At 30.8% G+C, this 22,205-nt stretch overlaps 1 protein-coding gene across 1 annotated transcript in view; it reads right to left on the bottom strand.

The window, feature by feature from the left end:
• Positions 1-17,628: 17,628 nt before the first annotated feature.
• The window catches only part of LOC143082259 (uncharacterized), an 80,244-nt gene continuing 75,667 nt past the window's right edge, over positions 17,629-22,205 (bottom strand). The window contains exons 51-53 of the mRNA XM_076257858.1: positions 21,205-21,530; positions 20,263-20,458; positions 17,629-19,836 (exon numbers count right to left, since the gene is read on the bottom strand). Coding sequence (XP_076113973.1) covers positions 19,556-19,836; positions 20,263-20,458; positions 21,205-21,530 — 803 coding nt within the window. The 3' untranslated portion in view covers positions 17,629-19,555. The remainder of the gene's footprint in view (positions 19,837-20,262; positions 20,459-21,204; positions 21,531-22,205) is intronic.

Consider the following 22,205-nt stretch of genomic DNA (forward strand, 5'->3'; position numbering starts at 1 on the left):
TTGATAGATAGATAGATAGATAGATAGATAGATAGATAGATAGATAGATAGATAGATAGATAGATAGATAGATAGATAGATAGATAGATAGATAGATAGATAGATAGATAGATAGATAGATAGATAGATAGATAGATAGATAGATAGATAGATAGATAGATAGATAGATAGATAGATAGATAGATAGATAGATAGATAGATAGATAGATAGATAGATAGATAGATAGATAGATAGATAGATAGATAGATAGATAGATAGATAGATAGATAGATAGATAGATAGATAGATAGATAGATAGATAGATAGATAGATAGATAGATAGATAGATAGATAGATAGATAGATAGATAGATAGATAGATAGATAGATAGATAGATAGATAGATAGATAGATAGATAGATAGATAGATAGATAGATAGATAGATAGATAGATAGATAGATAGATAGATAGATAGATAGATAGATAGATAGATAGATAGATAGATAGATAGATAGATAGATAGATAGATAGATAGATAGATAGATAGATAGATAGATAGATAGATAGATAGATAGATAGATAGATAGATAGATAGATAGATAGATAGATAGATAGATAGATAGATAGATAGATAGATAGATAGATAGATAGATAGATAGATAGATAGATAGATAGATAGATAGATAGATAGATAGATAGATAGATAGATAGATAGATAGATAGATAGATAGATAGATAGATAGATAGATAGATAGATAGATAGATAGATAGATAGATAGATAGATAGATAGATAGATAGATAGATAGATAGATAGATAGATAGATAGATAGATAGATAGATAGATAGATAGATAGATAGATAGATAGATAGATAGATAGATAGATAGATAGATAGATAGATAGATAGATAGATAGATAGATAGATAGATAGATAGATAGATACTTGAGACCTAGCCTCTAGGAACACGTGAAAACGGCATTGAGAGCCTAAAACCCGTGTTTAAACAATTGAGACCTAGCACCTAGGAACACTTGAAAACGGCATTGAGAGCGTAGTGTCCCGGTTTAAACACTTGAGACCTAGCCTCTATAAACACGTGAAAACGGCATTGAGAGCCTAGTGTCCGTGTTTAAACACTTGAAACCTAGCCTCTAGGTACACTTGAAAACGGCATTTAGAGTCTAGTGTCCCTGTTTAAACACTTGAGACCTAGCCTCTAGGAACACGTGAAAACGGCATTGAGAGCCCAGTGTCCGTGTTTAAACACTTGACAGTGGCGGATCCAGAACTTTTCCTAAGGGGGGCCCGCTGACTGACCTAAAAGGGGGGGGCTCCAGTCATGCTTCAGTGATTCCCTATATGATCAACCAAATTTTTCCTACGAACAGTACCCCTGTTCGCCAACGTCGCCAACATTCTGAACAGTACCGCTGTTCGCCAACGTCGCCAACATTCTAAACAGTAACCCTGTTCCTCAACGTCACCAACGTCGCTAACATTCTAAACAGTGCTCATGTTCACAAACTTCTTAAACCATTCTGAATAATACCCTCGTTGTTCAAATTCTTCAACATTGGAAACATTCTTAACAATACTAGTACCACTGTTTGCTTACTATCTTAAACATAATGAATGTTCGCCAACTTAAAATATATTTGATGTTATTCAAATATAACATCTTCTTAGTTTCGCTTGTGTTTGTAACAATGCATTTGATTTAAATAAAAAATATCTCTGTATTGCTAAAAAAATATTACACCAGGGTTTTCATTATCACAAACCAGTCATCACATTGACTAAATTTCATCATTGATACAAAGACATAATTCATAAATAAATCAACATGAAGACATCTTATATGTCATGTTCAGGACAATTTGGTATTTGATAACCAACCTTTTATGGTAATATACTATACAAAACACAAAAATGTTGTCATTCCTCAAAGCTTACAAAACCTAGTTATTCAAAAGGGATATCGATATATAGATATACTCCCATAATCCTGTTTGCCAAATTCCACAACTTCCAAATAATTTTAACAAGTACCCCTGTTCTACAGTTTAAGAGTCTTTCAAACAAGTACCACTTGTTTGCCTTAAAATTGCCAACAATCAAATCATTAAAAAAAAACATATAAAAATAAGAATAAATAAAAAAACTCATAATGACAAATTCAATCAATACTTAAGAATATAAGGGATATATACTCGACCATCTTTTGTGAAATAAAAAAATCATGCAAATCTAATACCATCTCTAAAAAGTAATAGTTTAATCAAGTTGAACAATTGCAACCTATCCAGAAACTAAATAGTGCTACATTTTTTATAATTAAATAGCTATAGCCCATAAATAGTTTCCAAAAAGGAATACAAAAATCTTCAAAAAAGACTTACCAGCCTGCTAACAGCCATTTAAACATCATTATAAAATGTAAAAAGTGCTTTTAAAATAAAAAGCAGTAACTTAACAGTGAAAATAAGGTCAATGACATGTGTATATGACAAACATTTATAACTTCGTAACATTATATATCTGCATAAAAATAAAATGTAAAAAGCATTCAATTATTTAACTTTAAAATAACTATAGGCTCTAAAGAGCCTGTGTTGTTGACCTTAGTCTAAGTGCATATTCTAAAGAGGACACATACTCTCCAACATTGCTCTTGTCAGATTATCTCAATTCATTATACAGTTAATAACTAAATAATAGACAAAATTTGCATTTTACACTCTGTACTTTTTTTTTTACCATGTCTGCCATCTTCATTGGCAGGCGGACGGGGTCAAAGTACATATTTTACAAAAAAATACATACTCCAATTATGATTGTAGCCATGTCTGGTAAAATTTTACCTACAAGTTTCAGATTACATTTTTGTTAAAGTAAACCATGTAAATAGACAATTTTAAATGAACATCGTATAAATTAAATTTATATTCAACTAAAGATTTCTTGCTGTTGTGCAATACACTGTGCTGTTGCGCAATACTAAGTATGCTGTTGGGGAATACTTAGTATGCTGTTGGGCAATACTTATTAAATCTTTTGTCAGTTTGACACATTCCCCATTTCCTTTCTCAATTTTATTCAATAACTTCTCAATGTTTAATCAGAAATTTATAAAAAAACAACTAAAGGAAGGTTATCTTAATAGATAAAAATCAGTCATCAAATCTTAATAAAAACTGCTTTTAGCACTTTAAGGATATTGTCCAAAACTTGAAAATCAACCCTTTTTATGAATAAAATCTTACAACTCGGAAGCGTTAATTCTTCAATTTATAAAAACCAAAACAAAGCTTACAACAAAATAAATATAAACAATTTACCAAAGTTTTTTAGCATTTTTGAGTTTCTGTCCGAAACTGGAAAATCCCCCTTTTTGTATAGAATAAAACCAAATCAAAAAAGGTATAGGTGTAATACCACCATTGATTTTTCCCTATTAGTCTTTGTTAAATTTGCACTTTTCAAAAAAATGTGCAGAATTTATCCTTGTTTCAAATAAAGAAATACTTGGCATGAGTAAAGTTTTATCCTGTCCAGTTCTATAGAAAAAAATTCACATAACATTTCATTGCATATAAGAAAATAACCATCATTGGAAGTTAACCAATCAAATTTCTCCCCTTATTTTATCTGTGTACAAGGTTTAGTCACCATGTAACCTCAAGATTACAAAATTTTCTATAGAAATTCCAAATAAAAAATAATGGTGTTTTAAAATACCCAAGACATATGTTTATGACACAGAAATGGTTTTACTGCAATAAAATGTAGGATTAATTACCTACAACTGTCAAATTCAAGGGAATATTTTTTTCGATCTACTTTCGTATACAACCGGATGTGACGTACCATGATTTGGTGGTATTACACCCTAAAGTATAAAATTTATAAAAATCAAAAGGAAGCTCATGTAAATAGAATTAAACAATTCACCACAGTTTCTTGCAAGTTGGTGAAATTATTTTTAAGGTTATTGTCCGTAAACTGGAGAATCTCCCCTTTTTTAATAAATAAAAGTAGGAAAAGGTAAATCCATTATATTATTATAAAAAAGAAAAGCAACTCACGTCAATAGATATAAACAATTTACCAAAGTTTTATGCATGTTAAAGACGAACGAACAGACAGACGGACAAACTTTCAACGATATACCATAATACGTCAGTCAGGAGCACTACGTGTACAAGTTATTTTTAATTACTTGCAAAAGTAATATTAATATACTTATATAAGTAAATTTTATTTACTTGTATAGGTTAAAAAAAATATTAGCTGAGTTATGTCCCTTAAACATTCAGATTTTTTTACTTTCAAAAGTAAAAAAGTCATCCAATCATCTTTTATTGAATTCTTATGATTTCTTTGCTGTAATAGAATTTTAAATTATTTGCCCTTTGCAGATGTCTTTACTAATCATTTAAGTGTAATTTCATGAACAATGAAAATCCCATTTGTCTGTTATCTTCAGAACACTGCTCATTTACAAGCCCCCAAGGAGCAATTTTTGAAGGCCTTGCGCAATTACTTAAGATCTTTGCGCAATCAGTTTCTTTGTTGAATTAATGAGATAAAACATTAAACTCTAATAAAAAAATTCAGCAATCATGAAAGGCATAAATTTACATCTCAAAACTTGATGACTTTTGTGGGATTGTAAGAAAAATTTACTTACACAAGTAAATTTTTAAGAAAATTAAGGGGAGATTATTCAAACATTATTTATTTACTTATTTTTTTTACTTCTTCAAGAAAATGAAAATAAATTGTACAAGTAGTACCCCTGACTGTACGTCCCGTAAACAGGCGTACAACAAGCATTCTGTGAGTATTGCATGGCAATGCAAAATCCCCTACCAGTTAAAAAATTCATTGTATTGGAACAAAATTGTAACTTGATTTATAACTTGTCATTGTAAACATTATAACAAATATCAAGTCAATGAATGTATTTAAGCATGACAAAAAAAGTGTTTAAAACTGATTATTTCAGATAATTTTCTAATCCCAACAACCATTACTCTGCACAAAATTATCAGACCAAATCAAGAATTTAAACTTCAACTGTTACTTGTTATAATAAAGTTATATACTTATTATCAAATCCATATATTCAAGAATGACAAAAAAGGTGAGAAAAACTGATTATTTTATGTAATTTTCAAAAGTCAAAGGACCATAACTCTGCCCAAAATCATTAGACTGCAACAAAATTCAAACTTCTTTGTAACTTGCAATGATAAAACAAGAGGCTCTCAAGAGCCTGAATCGCTCACCTTCATTTTTTGTTGTTTAAATCATTCATCAATTATTATTTTTGCTTTTCAGTGTGTGCTAAAATATGCCATTCAAACATTCTTTGTATCTGTCATATTTTCTTCACAGGCAAAAATAATGCATTTTACCCCTAGTAACATTGGCTATTTTTCTTGAAGTAAAAGGAAATGAAAGAACATGTAAAATTAATAATAATTAGAGTTATCTCTCTTTGCATATTTTAAGTCAGTGTGTAGAAACCAAAAAAATAACTAAATCTATATAAATTAAGTTAATTATCTCCCTTCAAATATTTCAGACCAAGAATATCTTCCTTTATGCACATTCTCTGGTCATGTACTGGATCTGTGTAAAGTTTAATTTGTCTGTGTTTCTTCATATGTCAGTAAAACAATCTATTATAGTACCACTCGACAACAAAATGAATGTCAATGTCTGCTTAAGATCCTTTATCTTGGTCCAGTACAAACTAATAGCTTGTGGTATGGAATAACTTGCAATTGGTACTGTTTCAACTGTCCTTTAGTGATCTAAATATCTTACTTTTCTCTAAATGTAATTCTATTTTTTTTTTAATTTAAAAGCATTTTCAACAGGAATAAAATAAAAGAAAAAATAAATCAAAATAGTTTTAGTATATATAATAAGTCAGTAAGTGTGTCATTACTTTTCTTATTGAATTATCAGTTGAATTCTACTCATACACATTTGCCAATTAAATTACTTTCTTTAAAGATTCTTTTATACACCATTTACATTTTAAATAATTTTGATCATTTTGAGATCATTTTCAATCCTCCCACCCGTTCCCTATATATAATTGCACATACTATTATATTTTTGTCTTCTGGACATTCATTCTATAAGAGGGTTGATATGAAATAAAATTCATTTAACTATTGATAAAATTATTATTTTCAATACCATTTAGTCATCACGATATAGTAAAGAGTGCTGTAAGTTAAGTTTGACATAAAATACTTATAATCAATTCGTTTCACAGATGATATTGGATATGTTTCTTACGTCGAAACTATAATCCCCTCCCCTTTTCATGAATGTGACCTACCGAGGTAAGCTATTTACCGGGTTTGTAATACTATGAGCAACACGACATGTGGAGCACCTGAGATCACCCCTAGTTTCTGGAGGGGTTCGTGTGGGTCAGTCTTTGTTTTTATGTTGTTTCTTGTGTACTAGTATGTATCTGTTTGTCTTTTACATTTTTAGTCAAGCCTTGCCTTGAAGCTATGCATATTTGAAAACTTAATAACTCTTACTTAATTTGTAATAATAAAAGAGCAGTTCTCTACTTGGACTAATAATTAAAGTCCAACGACTTCAGAATTTTAAAAGATTAATTCTCCTCCTATTTCGGACTCTTGAAAGTGTTTAAGGATTTTTTCAAAAATGGATATTATTGTATCGTGATTGATAATAATATACATCTATGTACAAAATATTTCCTTGGACTTTCGATTCCAGAAAATAATTGATAGATTGACTGATTGGTGTTTAACACCACTTTCAAATCTATTTTTATTGTTGGAGGAAGTCGGAGTGACTGACAAAACCATCGACCTTCAATAGGAAAACAGACAATCCTAGTAATTGAAGATTGGAATAGAGTGCATGCGGTATTCGTACTCAAAATCTCAGCGTCGACAGGCTAGTGACACAGTAGTTCGAATACTTGCTCTTACCAGCCAACGAAACACCTAAAATAAATGAATCTATAGCTATGAAACAGATAAATGAGAAGAATGCTTTTCAACCTTTTTAAGTTTTCTATAAATTCAGTATTTGTTTTTTGATATTGTAATGAGGTTTTGTTTGATATTAAAACTGATGACCAAAATGAATACAAAAAGGCTATACACAAATATAGGATCTACTCGTCAGTATGCAAATGTATGTTTGATTTTCCAAAGGAAAGTAATTATATCTAATATGAAATGAAAATTAACTATTTTTATAACTTACCATTAGAAGCTTTCCCCAGAGAAACAAATATTGTTAGCATAAGCCATTGGTGTGTTATCATCTTCTGTCAAACAAATACGCATATAATCAAAAGAAATATAATGAGCCTGAAATGTGTGTCCCGTATCAAATCTGTGTCCTTTGCTCCGAGCTGTTTCTCATACGTCATAGAAGTCACGAATCTTTGTCCTTTTTTCTCACCTTCGAGGTAGGTTTTTGTAAAAATCGAGGCAACCTAGTATTTAATAATGTTATAAAAATATTAAAAGTGCCAGTGAATAACTAAAAAACATAGAGTAGTCGATGATTTCGTTTAACAACAGGCTGATTCAAAACAATGAAAAGTCAACACGGTCTGGGCTGATCGAATAAATTAAGTACCTTATTCCATTAATTTTGAAGACGAGGTAAATATCGTTTCTTTTTAAAAGGTGTACGTAAATACAAATTAGGAATTCTTTACCTCAACAAATATATGAAAGTTTATAATATTTTATATTTCAACGAATGTGTATTTTATCAAGATTGGATTTTTTTTAATATATACAATTGAGCGGTTGAACTTACTTGTTGCAATCAGTTATAATTGGATATTATGTGAAGTAATACTTTGACCTATAATTGTTTACTTTTCACACATTGGGACTTCGATGGAGAGTTGTCTCATTGTCTTTTTCTTTAAAATATGTGTTCTGTCAAATATCTATCGTTTGTTGTATTCATCACCAGTCAGGCTGCAGTTTTTCCCTTTTGAATTGTTTGAGTCTTAACATTTTGTCATGTCAAAATCTTTTATATCTGACTATAAGGTACAGGTTTTGCTCAATGTTCAATTCAGTATGGAGACATATAATGTGTTTGCATGGTCCGTGTGGTTTAGTCTCAGGTGCATGGATAGCTGTCTCATTTGTAGTCATACGACAAAGACATATTTTAAAGTTTTATATAAAGTCGGTATATATACGCAATACAATTACAAACATAAGCTCTGAAAAACTTTTAAAATCGCTGTATGCAGTCATACCATTATATTTAATGCGTTTCCCTCAGTTTTAGTTTGTTACCCCAATTTTGTTTTTTGTCCATAGATTTACGAGTTTTGAACAGCGGTATACTACTATTGCCTTTATTATACCACATCCTTTTTCGTATTTCTGACTGCACATGAAACATTATTTACCCTAAATGAGAGAAACTGTAGCATGTATTTTAGATACAAAGAGGGAATAGGTAACAATTCCATGCTCTGGAATTGTTTTATTTTCACTGGAAAAAACTAAGTATTTTAATGAAGGAATATAACTACATATAACCTAACCAGTTTGACCATAAACTCAAAGTTCGATAGCGCTGAAAAATAATATTTTTTTTTGTATACTAAGAAATATATATGCATGAACGTGTCCCTTACGTTTTAACTAGCACAGTTCCGTTATCACCAGTCATTTTGCTTTTTTTTTTAACTGTTTTGGATTCGAGCGTCACTGATGAGTCTTTTGTAGAAGAAACGCGCGTCTGGCGTATATATAAAATTAAGTCCTGGTATCTATGATGAGTTTATTTATACAACCACTGGGTCGATGCCACTGCTGGTAGAAACTTATTTCCCCGAGGGTATCACAAGCCCAGTAGTCAGCACTTTTTGTGCTGACATGAATTATCATTGATAGTGTTATATTTATAAATTAACTGTTTACAAAATTTTGATTTTTTTTAAATACTCCCCTACCCCTTTTTTCGTTTAAATTAAATGGTTGTTCTCTTATATTAAACCAGTTTTACCTGTATAAATTATAAAATATGATCTACTGGCACTTCGTTAACAAAAGAAACATGGAATCGGAAATCCGGTGTCATTCATCATTCAAAATCATATTGAAATTTCCAGTATTTACTGTACTTGTATATAAGAAAGAAGATGTGGTATGATTGCCAATGAGACAACTATCCACAAAAGACCAAAATGACACAGACATTAACAACTATAGGTCACCGTACGGTCAATTCTTGAAGATTTCAATGTTTGTGTCATCAAACTAATTTCAATTTCAATAGGTTGCATCCACAATAAATAAGTGTTGCAATAGTGCACTTAGCATAAATATATAACTACATTACATGTATGTTGCATTATAACGGAATTTATGATTCAGCATAATAAAACTCGGTTTAATAAAAGTGTAAGCATAGATTACTTTGTGTTTTCAGCCGTTTCACCTCTATTAAATGTAGGCTATCAGATGTATGTTTGTCAATGCGCAATACAATATGACTGTGTAAGCCATCTTTTTCATTCCGACATTTGAAAGAAAGACGGAATATTATTTAATGTCTTATACTACCTCGCATAATATATTATGAACATTGTTTTTGCTGTGTCTGTAATTTATTTTTCTGTTTTCCCGTTTATATGAACATTCCGTAGAGATATTTAGTTATCGGCACATTTCGCTGCGTTTCTTTTAAGGGCATCCGATACAGTTTCAAGGGAGTTAACTCTTGGCGCGACGTTAAGCGTTTAAATTCCCCGCAAAACGTCACTTTTTGCGGGACGTAATGCGTGTCATTTCCCGTAATACGAAACGTAATGTGGAATTTCCATGCTCCAATTTCTGTTTCTCCCGCATGCTAATTTCTACGCCATTAATATTAGTCAGTGCATTTGATTATACCAGGATAACAGTCTAATAACATAATAAGAAATAAAACACATTACTGTTTCTTTGAGATCTTCAACAAATATCGTATAGTGAGCAATCTCAAGACGACTGACCCTTTTGGTGTTACTAATATCATGCATGTCAATTAAAATTTTATTATCATGCATCATCCACGATTTGGTCCGGATCCGATTTTTTATTACAGCACAGAAAACCAATGATATTTAAAAACTAATACCAAAAATGTATGTACACGAAGTTCTGAACAATTTATTTAATTTATTTATGTAAACAAAAAATAATGGTATGCCGCTAATACAAACAATGATACAACTTTTATAAAAGAACAAAATTTCTATTTCCTCCACGTTGCACGTAGTTTATCTAACAAAAGGCAATAGCAAACAATATGTTTATACACCCGTAAAAAAATATACGGGACGTAAAATGGTATAGAAATGCCCGCGTCCGTCTGTCCGTCGTAAATATGGTACAGCATATTATCATTAAACTGAACATGGTTGTTTTTTCAGTCATGATGGTCAAACGGTCTGTATCATTTTTGGTGAACTTTACAAGTTACAGGACTTTGTAACTAGAACAGTTTTTTTTACAGTTCGCGCTGCATCTAGAAAACGTTTTATGACTATTGCTCAAAACTTTACGCACTTCTTAGTTATATAATTCTGAAGAACTTGTATATACTTTTGAGAATGATTCAGAATTTGATTTTAGAGTTATTGAGTTTATGACAAAAAGGGGCTGGGGGTTCACATGTCGCGCTGTATCTCAGAAACTATCTATAATAATTGCATAGAACTTCACATACTTTTTAGTTAAATTATTCTTAAGATCTGTATACTTTTTCGTGATGATTCTTTAATTCATTTTTGAGTTCTTGATTTTTTATTGAGCTTCAATTTGGGGATCATATAAAACATGTTGTGATATATAAACTTATTATTGAGCAAGAATAATGAATGAGTCAGGATATACCTAGCATGACTTCCGTACAACCCCTGTGTTATTTTAAAAACATATATTATGTTGGTTTTTTTTTAATGAGACGAAGGGCGTATCGTGCGCTCGAAGCGCAGCTGTTTATTTTTTCTTTATTTTTTTATAGATATATTAGAGAAATGACGGAATGACAGAAAATACAATGCAATTTTCAATATAATTAATATTTCCAAATGGCATAACTCTTTTAAAGAATAGTTGATATGCACTGATTTTCGAACGTGTCCATACGATATCAGTTTTATAGAAAGTTGGCAAGAATTGTACACTTGAAAAATCTAATTAACCAGAAGTCCGGAAGGACAGACAGGGGAATGGACATGCGGTATTTTATGTACGCGCTGTGGTGAAAAAAATATATAGTTATTTACCAATAAAATTACGCTATGAGAGAATGATTTTAATTGCAACTAATCGTAATATATCCAGTCCTCTCGCTATTAATTCAATTATTTTTTTGCCAAATCAAAAATTTCAAAATTATAGTTTCTCTGTCTAGACAAAAGCATCCATTAGCAAATTGAAGATTCTCCTTTGTAAGATTTTGCTTCTGTTTTTTCTGACCACATAAAACAGAAGATGTGGTATAATTGCCAATTAGACAACTCTCTTCAAGAGACAAACATGACACAGAAATTAACAACTATAGGTCTTCAACAATGAGCAAAGCCCATGTCGCATAGTCAGCTTTAAAAGGTCCCGAAATGACAAGGCAAAGATTACTGTTTAAACGACGCTAACTTTTTTAAAATTCGTATCAACAAAAACGGATTTTCTCAGTGATAAAAACGTGAATTAAAGGATATTAAGGAGTATGTGTAATGAAACAGCAGCCAACCAAACAAAACCAAAACAAAGAACAACATCTAGAGGTCATCATACAGTATGAAATAATATACGAGTGTGTACAGTAAATGTACATGTATGTCATGTTCTGAATTGCCGAGTCTTAAATTTTTGAAAGCCGTAAAAATTATCAACAGTCCGTAATAACTTTTCTTGAGAAGTTTTTCACTTAGACCACAAACACAGAGAGGTATTTGTTATTCACATGCTTTTACTTCCGAAAACAATTTTACCAATTTATAGATAGTACTTTACAGTAATATTTATACATCTGAAAAATGTCGCCGGTAATTTGAAGCGATAACGTCGAAATTGTCTGCCAGCGACGTCGTGCACTTTAGCGCTAACGTTGAGGTTACAAAGGGGTGACGCAATTTTTTAGGATAAATCGTGATTATCATGGAATCCAGTACGGTGACCTATATTTTTTATTTGAGATTTGGAGAAAGAATGACAAAATGCAGTTTATGCAGAAAAAAGATATTTTCAGAAACAGTTTTTTTCCATTTTTTTTTAGGTTTAGAAAAATACCACTTTGAGCATCTGGTCCGCAATGTCAAGCAAGACTTGAATAATTTTATAGTTATTCGTATAGTGATTTATTTTTTCCTTATTACCACTTATCACAGCTTCAGATTGAACCCGATCTTAATAATTTACTACGAAGAATATCTGGTCCAAAAATTTTATAACATTGCCTAATTTTTTTACAAAATTGCACAAATCCCCAATTTTCAGCCTCAATTTTCTCGAAAACAAGCACGGTGACCTATGTTTTATTTTATAACTCGCCAAGGCCTACAACATATTTCAAAATTATAAAAATGACATTATATCGAGAAACTGTATCGGATGCCCTTAAATATGCGAAATTTGGCGTCATATTTCATTCAGCATCCAAAACATTTGATACTGTGGGTCTCTGTATCCCAGGACCACGCTTCATACCAAATGTACCTCGTCATTATTTGGTTGTCGTTGACAGTGCGTACTTTTTTTAATATATATATTACAAAATAAACCTCATCAATGCTTTTACACCTGAAGTAATTTACGAAAAGTATTCAATTCTTAAATAATCAGCCCACATGTTTCGTCACAGAATATTCAGGGGGAAATCTGTAATAATTTGATGAACCTAAATTGTCTGTTATTGTTCAAAATGATAAACTTTATTGTTATAACATTGGTTCAGTTAATTCCTTTGGAGCCACTATTTCGCTAATATTGCTCAAAAGAGGCCCGATGGTCTGACTCAAAATATTTCCACAAAGACATTTTCTTCCTTTAATAAAAAAAAATGATTCTAGAACGCTTTCCCTAATGTCAAATATACTTATTAAGTCAAAACCCCCAAAAAATCATTGCAAATTTGTCACTAGTTCAATAGTGCAAACGTTTGCGTCAATCACAAACAAATTTTGTTTTGAGTGTATTGAAATCACAAAATTATTTTAAACTTATTGTAAATACTACACATACCGTAGCTCAAGTTAGTTACAATCTAAAACATTTATTATGAACATGACATATAACTGACATGAATTATCATTGATATGGTCATATTTATAAATTAACTGTAATAGACTACATTACCTGTATTTGACAAAACTTTTATGAAGTTTGGTCCCCAATGCTCTTCAACTTCGTACTGAATTTGGGCTTTTTATCTTCTTTTTTTTTTTATATTTGAGCGTCACTGATCGAGTCTTTTGTAGACAAAACGCGCGTATGGCGTAAATACTAATCCTGGTATCTATGATGAGTTTATTTATATTAAAACAGTTTTAACTGTATTCAATATAAAATACAATGATTTACTGAAACTTCATAATTAGAAGAATCATGAAATCGTATATACGATCATATCATTCATCCTTCATTAATCAGATTCTTGAGGAATTTCAAGTTTTTGTCATCAAAATCATTTCAATTATTTTAAAATGTTGCATTACAAAAATCATTGTTACCATAAACAAATGTTGCTTCAACTTTGTACTTGTTTGGCTTTATAAATATTTCGATTTGAGCGTCACTGATGAGACTTATGTAGACGAAACGCGCGTTCTCTTCCTTTCAATAAAGAAATAAAAACATGGTTAAAGTATTAGAGAACTTTTTCTAAATGTTAAAGATAAGTCAAAGCCACAGATGAATTGCAAGTTTGTCGTTAGCTAAATATCGACAACGTGTATGTCAATCACTAACAAATTTTGTTGTGAGTGTATGGATATCAAATATTAAATATATTTTATACAATACAAAGAAACTTTCAAAGTAAACATTGATTATATAACCTCAAAGGCGGAAATCCAGTTGAAATTAAACAAAAGAAATGGAACTCTTTTTAATATGGAACGTAAAAAAAAGCAAAATTGGTATATTTGAATTGTTAACATCTGTTTCTTTGGGCATTTCAAATTAATAAAGGTGCATAATATAGGATGTTATGCATCTTTCATATATAAAGTTTTAAATTACAGACAGAGTCTTGTGTAGCAGGTTCAAATCCAATTGAATCTTTTTTGTGCAGAAGCATAAACTCCACCGAAAAAAAAAAATCCACAAAAAAGATAATCGATAGATCTTTCTAAAACATTAATTTGGCTTTAGGAAACAATTAAAAAAAGGGCAATATTTGCCACGAAAAGAGAAAGTTGAATGCACCTTTTATTTTTATTCTTTATGCATATAGGCTATATGCGTATTTGGTAACTTAAAAATGCACAGTACTGAAATATATGGATCAAGTGGAATACCTTTCTAATCGAGTCATAACATAGGAGTTGGTGCGTGCGATTAGCAAATTTTTACTAAAAGTACTGACAACAGACTTAACAACTGGATCTAAAATACGCATAACTTATATAAACTTATTTTTGTTGTGTGGGTTATCTAGGATTATAAGTCTTCAACCTTTGAAAATAGTTTTCCTCAGACCACGATAATTGGTACCTTCGAAAATAAATAAATCCACAGTATATTTATTAACATTTGAACATCATTACCGTTGAGACATGTGTTGGCATTTTTAATAAACTGTGTCTGTCAATTTATTTTACGGTAATTAAAACCACACAAGACATGAATACATGGTTGTGTGTTTGCCTTCCCTGATTTCTTGATTTTATCCATTTGGTTCTTCAATTTGTCCTTTGTTAGTTGTATTTGATCAAAAGGGGCATCAGCTGGTCTGTAAAATTGAGATAATTTTTATGAAGTAAAATCCGGACTGATTTACATATTTGATGCACTCTTAGCTTATATAAAACCTTGCCACTCGGCATATAGCCCTATCATATGATTCTCTATTGTAGTAATTTATTTTAACTCCAATAAATGCTCCTGATGCATGGACCATACAGGTGTATTCAAACTAGACATCATTGAGATGTGGGCCAATTATGTGTGTCCCAGGCCTGTCGAATAATAACACTACTGGTTTGATGCCACTGCTGGTGGATATTTCGTCCCCGTGGGTATCAACAGCCAAGTATGGTATTTTTTTTTTAATTTCCTGTTTACAAAACTATGATTTTTTTCGAAAAATTAAGGATGTTCTTATCCCATGCATAGATTACCTTCACTGATGAGTCTTATGAAGACGATATGCCCGTTTGGCGTATTAAATTATAAACCTGGTACATTTGATAACTATGTGTTACATGTCAAGTATAAATTTTGAATCATAACAGTTATCATGATATAGAGCAGACTAGGACATTGCGTTGTCAACTTAAACCCAAGTATTTTACCTCAAATTTTTACTTAGGAAGTTGTTCCAACATTGTGACACACCATCTGGTGTTGGTTAACATACATGTCAAGTACAAAGTATGAAATTATAACAGTTCTCTAGATATAGAGCGGACAATTTGTTTGGGATAGACAGACAACCTGCTCACTATAGGGAGACCCACCACAAGGCGGGCCCCTAGTTCTTGGATGGCAATTAGCCAGATATTGGGACTTTTTCAGAATTTCCTGAAATGCTTATTCAGAATAAGACTCACTTATGAACTTCAGATAATTTTATAGAAGGAGATCATGCAGGCCCTTAGCAAGGATGTTCCACAGGGTTACTTAGGGTCATGAATCTTCAAAATTCAAGCTTCAGTCATAATATCATCCAAGATCACTTTTTGTACATTAATCTTTTGTTGATAAAAAAACCTGTTTTGTCATTGTTTATTGGTCAATGGAATACAATGGATAAAACTAGTATCAAAATAATTTATTTTAAAAGTTCAACAAGTATACATCTGAGCTGGTTGTAACAGATAACAGAAACATATAAACACATATATATGTATATGTCGTGTACAAGTTGCAATTTTGTACAGGTTATAACATGTACAAAAATATTGTACATGTTATAATTTGTAAAATGCCAAAATACAAGTTATAACATGTACAAAAAAAAATCGTACATGTTATAACCTGTACAAAATATTGCTTAAAAAATGCTTTTAACCTGTACAAAATTTGAAAATGTAATAAAGCAGAATATACATTTATGGTTGAAATTGATTGAATAATAAAGAACAATATTCCAAAGCAGAAGAAGGTGGATTATTCACAGCATGCATAAAATACTATATTTTCGTACATTTTAGAAACAAGTTTTTGTTTTTATTTGTTGCTACAAGACAGAGACATGCGACACATGAGATGCACAAAACTTTCATTCTTCTACATTTACACCTACAAGACTTACAACTGCCTTTCTTACACTGACAATGCACAAAACCTTGCCCTCTGCTCCATGCTAGTTTACGCACCACTATCTCTCTCACACTCATATCACTCATAGGGACTTCAGACACATTTAAAGTTGCATTTGCAAAATAATTGAACCTGGTTTCTGCTCAAGTATCCCTTTATTTGTCCAGCTTTAGTTCCAATTTTATAGCCACCATGTTCATTCACATTCATCACCACGCCTTTTATGTTTCTCGAATCGACAGGGCCCCTATCAATGGACGGAATATGGATGATAACGTCATTACCTTGGGAGAGAACATCTAATCTAGGTTATGAGTTTTTTTTTGTCAAGACATCAATTTGTGCCTGCTGGTCAGAAAGGGCCCTCTTTCGTGCATACTTGCTGTCAATATTTGAAATTTCAGATAAACCCTCACTAGTATTGACAGCAATAACACCTTCTTAGCTTAAGAAAATGCCCGGTGACCTTAATGTATCATTTATTATATTATTTTTTATATCATAATATATGCTACGTTTTGGCAAAGTATGAACAAATTTAATCATCTTTAATTTAGACTACCATACCACCTTAAGGTATAAAGTAATTATAAAAACTATTTATCTAGTCATTAACTGTATCAAAACAATATCAAACTAACATGAATGGACAATAACAAAAAGAATAATGAAAATATTATTGAGGTTAATGGCATGCTTTGTAATGAAAGAAACATATATTTTCAAATTTTGTACAAGTTTAAACCATTTTTCAGCAATATTTTGTACATGTTAAACATGTATGAGGTACTTTTGTACATGTTATAACTTGTATTTTGGCATTGTACAAATTATAACATATACAACATTTTTGTACATGTTATAACCTGTACAAAATCACATCTTGTACACGACATATATATATACTGATAATATTAATTTATATTGTATAGCATAATAATAAAACAACAGCATCAAAATGAGCATTTGTTATTCCCAGGCAATGATCTTCTTTCAGATATTCTGTAATGTGAGGTATCAATATATAAAAATAGAAAAAGAAATCTCTCAAAATGCACACCATAAAATTCTGTATAGCAACCTTGACTTGTAAGACATAGGAATTAGAAATTACCAAATTACCAAATTACCAAATTACCAAAGTTCTGTTAATTTTCAGTGATAAAAGTTCACTGAAATTGTTAGTCATTCAGCCTTTTCATATAGTAATAGTTTCATCAACAAAATAAAAAATAATGAAATTTGGGGTATCTCCAGATGTGAAAAATATCGTGTTAGTGTGATTTTATGTCATTCCCTCAGAATGAATAAAAACATAGGAAAACTTAATTGAAATAGAGAATTGAAAAGCTTTTGGAATTATACTTATATATATAGAGGTCAAAATGTATAAAAAATAGTTAGGTCAGCTAAATTTCATGTACCAATTCATCAAATAAGGTTATACACGTTAGTAATTACTTAACTATTTTGCATAATGATTTTGTAGGTTTGACCTAGAATAAGTCAAATTAGGTACGACTAAAAGCAGATAGTAGGTTTAATTCAATAATACAGAAACCAAATCATGCAATAAATCAGAAGAAATCTTTTTCAACAAGATTTTGCAGAGTAATCTAAACTGGTTGCCAAATTTCATTCTTGTTAGAAAATTTGTGTCACCAAATTGTTGATTCTTATTATAAATAGTTTATGTTTTAATCTATAAAAATACATTTGTAAGTATTGATGGTACAACAGATTGTAAAGGACACTGTTAGTCTGTACTTTACAGTAAAATATTCTGTCGACATACTCTTTATAGCTGTATACCCCAATATTTGCTCTCAATAATATACACTAAACCTTGAAAAAAGATATATTCAATTTTCACCATTACATCGATACAGTAATATCAAAATTTATTTTTAATAATTTGAATACAAATTGCACAGTCAAGACTACAGACAGATTTGAGTATTTGGACGGCAAAAAAGATATATTTAATTTTTTCTCCATTATGTCTATAGATATATTTATATCAAAATTTATTTTCAATAATTTAAATTCAAATTTCACAATCACAATACAGAGACATAATATATAGTATTTGGACGGCAATCTACTAATATAAAAAACAGAGCTATTTACAAACAATACTGAACATAGCACTTTGTATCACAGACATTTATAATCTCATTTCAAAAGATGTAAAGATTGCGTAATATAAATCAGAAATATAGTATAATACCAACAATAAATGTACAGGACAATTGGGTTTATAATACAAATAAAGGTTCAGAAGGACTTTTATCAAATGATTACAAGACTTGTTTATACAGATTGTACGATTACTTCACAGAATTTTTAGTGATTGTCAAATTACCAGTATAATATTACTGAGGCACTTTTGTTATCAATATGAGGCACACATCATTATAGAAAAATATATTGTAATTATGTAATTTATAACAGCTCTCTTCCTAAAACAAAATTAAAAAAAAATATATCTATTTATAACAGAGATTCTTCAAAATCCTTATAAAATTTTTATCATCTCCAAGTTATAAATTGTACAGTTTTTAACCAATATCTTAAAAATACAATGGAAACATATAAAAATGTAAGGGCTATCAAATATAAGCATAAGGCATCCAAGGAACAAACAGTAAAATCTCTCTGAGGCATGGCCAGCTTTAAATTTCTAAGTAAAAGGGATGTTTTCTACTGTTTTGGCCATCTTTTATGGGTCTGTCTTTCCTGGGTAGGTAGTATTTTTAATTGGTTGCTTTATGCACACAAAAAAAAATCTTTTTGTAGTGTATTTATTATCACTACTGACCTGTTATTGAAATATCTGTGTAAACAAAACATATGAGAAAAGACATATTACAGTATCATATGTCTTTTGCTAATTATTTATGAAAATAATTCCCAACATTTAGCATGTTTAGGTAGTATCAAACATAGATACTCTAACAAAAGTAGATTGAAAATTTGAAATTAAAATGTAGAATATAGTGTGTTAAAAGGTTAGACTTTATCAGCGTACTTCTACTCATGATCAATTTATGGCAGTTTAAAACTTCCATCTTTCTGTGCATAGTAGCCTCCTACAGAAATGGCCCTAACATTAACATATATAGCTGTACCAGTCTCTGTCTTAACTGATGCTGGTATACCAAATGTGATACTCGTCTGGTTTGAAAACTGCCACTGTATAATGTTAACACCACTCTGGAATGATCCAGCCGATACCTCATAGTAAAGTGAATAGTCAGAGGTGAAAACGTCTCCCCACGACACAACTACTTCATTGTTTATGTAGGATAATCCAAGGCTCTTTGAATCTAAAAAAGAAGTTTAAGAGATATTATTTACCATGCAATACATCATAATGGATGTGAACCTAGTTACAAATTATTGGACAGACTACATGTAACAGTTAAACTCAGTCAAAAATCAGACAATAAATTTTTTAACAATTTCAGGTTGCTGACTTGCAAGGATTTTTGCATTTATATTATACATCAGTACAAACTTACTTATCAAATAATACTTACTGGTTTTAACCTGATCACTAAACCATGAAAATGGGGTCACACAATTATTTGAACCTATTTTTTGTAAAGTTCATATCTTAGTGAATTGTGTAGGGAAGTTTTGAGTGAATGCATGTAAGAATGATGAACATTTAAGTTTAATGTCAATTATTCTTTAATAGAAATAATAAAAAAATATTAAAATATTTTCAGATAGTATATGTATGTACTTACTATCTACTAGGGGAGCTGCAGTCTGGACAGTAACATTAGTGGTAAAGTACAATGATCTTAGGAAAAGTTTATTCATAGCTTGTGTAGACACATCATGTTTATCATCTGTTAGTGACATCTTTGTGAAGTGTGTGTATAAAACTTCCTGATTTGCTGGGAAAAACATGGACTCTGACTGCTGTCCAGGATATTTCACCTAAAATATAATGAGGTTGTTATGATAATTTCTAACAGTGCTCTTCTAAAGGGCAATAAAATGAAATAATATAAGCTTATTTTTACAAGTGATACATTTAGGCCACTTTCCAATCATTTGTCATTCATTTGATATTAACAGTTCATTTAAAATTGGATGCAATGAAGTTAATCATAGGAAATATTTACAATCAAACAGAGTAAAAAATATTACCATACACAAATTCCCCACCCCCCCCCTGTACAAAGTCAGGAATAATACAGTTGTTATCTATTTGTTTGGTGTGTTTGCGCATTTGATTTTGCCATTTGATTAGGGACTTTATTAGTTGAATTTGTCTTGGAGTTCAGTATTTTGGGGATTTTACTCTTTATTAAAACAATACATATTTTATATATAAACACATATCTACACCTGTTGAGAGGGGCACATAAAGATTTTAAGAATGTTAGGACCAAAAATTATCACAAGACATTATTTTCCCAGAGTTTTTTTTAAATGCGCCAACAATACATATGTTGTTTTTTTTTACTTTAAAATCATCTATATTATCTTCCTTACAATACATCATTTGTTGTATTCATGCAAATGGTTGTGAATTATTGTTGAAGCTGTTCTAATTTTTTTTCTTTTCTGCATCATTATTATTTACAGTGAAAGTTACAATATTATCATTAAAACTTTCAACAATATTTAAAAATGTAACCCCCCACTTTATATGAACCCTGACAATCGCAAGACATTACCTTGTATGTTTCCACACCAATACTATCTGTAAATCCTGACCACTTTATTCTCATTGTATCTGTCAGACCTAGGTACCAGTCTCGAGGGTTGTACTCTGTAGAGGACAGGGACAGAACTTCCATTTGTACTGTGGATATCGATGGTGGTGTGTTGGATATTTTAACTCCATCAGTAGACAAGGAGTACGTCAGACCAGCATTGTTCTCACAGCTGAGGGTGGTGTAGATGGTATATCCTTCTAAAACACTGTAATCAAATTCCATTGCCGCTGGTGAAGCTGATCTATCAGTGTAAGCAAGCAAGTCTGTTTTACCAGGGGCGTAACCTGTAAATAAACACACATGGTATTAGCCTGATGTTTACAAACAGTGTAACATAGTGAGAACATATGTTTTCTAGTGTGTATACTTAAATTATACATTTATACAGAGCATTAGTGTGATGTAGTTCACAGTAATGTGTAAACTAGCGAGTACATGTTTACTGTGTGTAAACTAGCGAGTAAATATGTTTACTGTGTGTTAACTAGCGAGTACATATGTTTACTGTGTGTAAACTAGCCAGTACCTATGTTTACTGTGTGTAAGCTATCAAGTAAATATGTTTACTGTGTGTATACTAGTGAGTACATATGTTTACTGTGTGTAAACTGGCGAGTACATATGTTTACTGTGTGTAAACTAGCGAGTACATGTGTTTACTGTGTGTAAACTAGCGAGTACATATGTTTACTGTGTGTAGCCTTACATTATACAAATATATACAACCTTACCCTGATGAAGTTTACACTGCAGTGTAAAGTAGCTAGTTCACCTGTTTCATATAAACTATAAATTACAATACAGATTGTGAAGAAGGGAAACTTCTGTGTGTTAAATGCTTCAAATCATTTTAAAATCATTATCAAGTCATGGCTCCTTAACTTGCAGGTTTTTTTTTCTACTTCATCATAATAATGTGTTATTTTGAATTCCAAAAGTAAATTCCAGTGAAAGCCATG

The sequence above is a fragment of the Mytilus galloprovincialis genome, chromosome 7, assembly GCF_965363235.1.
Source record: "Mytilus galloprovincialis chromosome 7, xbMytGall1.hap1.1, whole genome shotgun sequence".
Classification (NCBI taxonomy): Eukaryota; Metazoa; Mollusca; class Bivalvia; order Mytilida; family Mytilidae; genus Mytilus; species Mytilus galloprovincialis.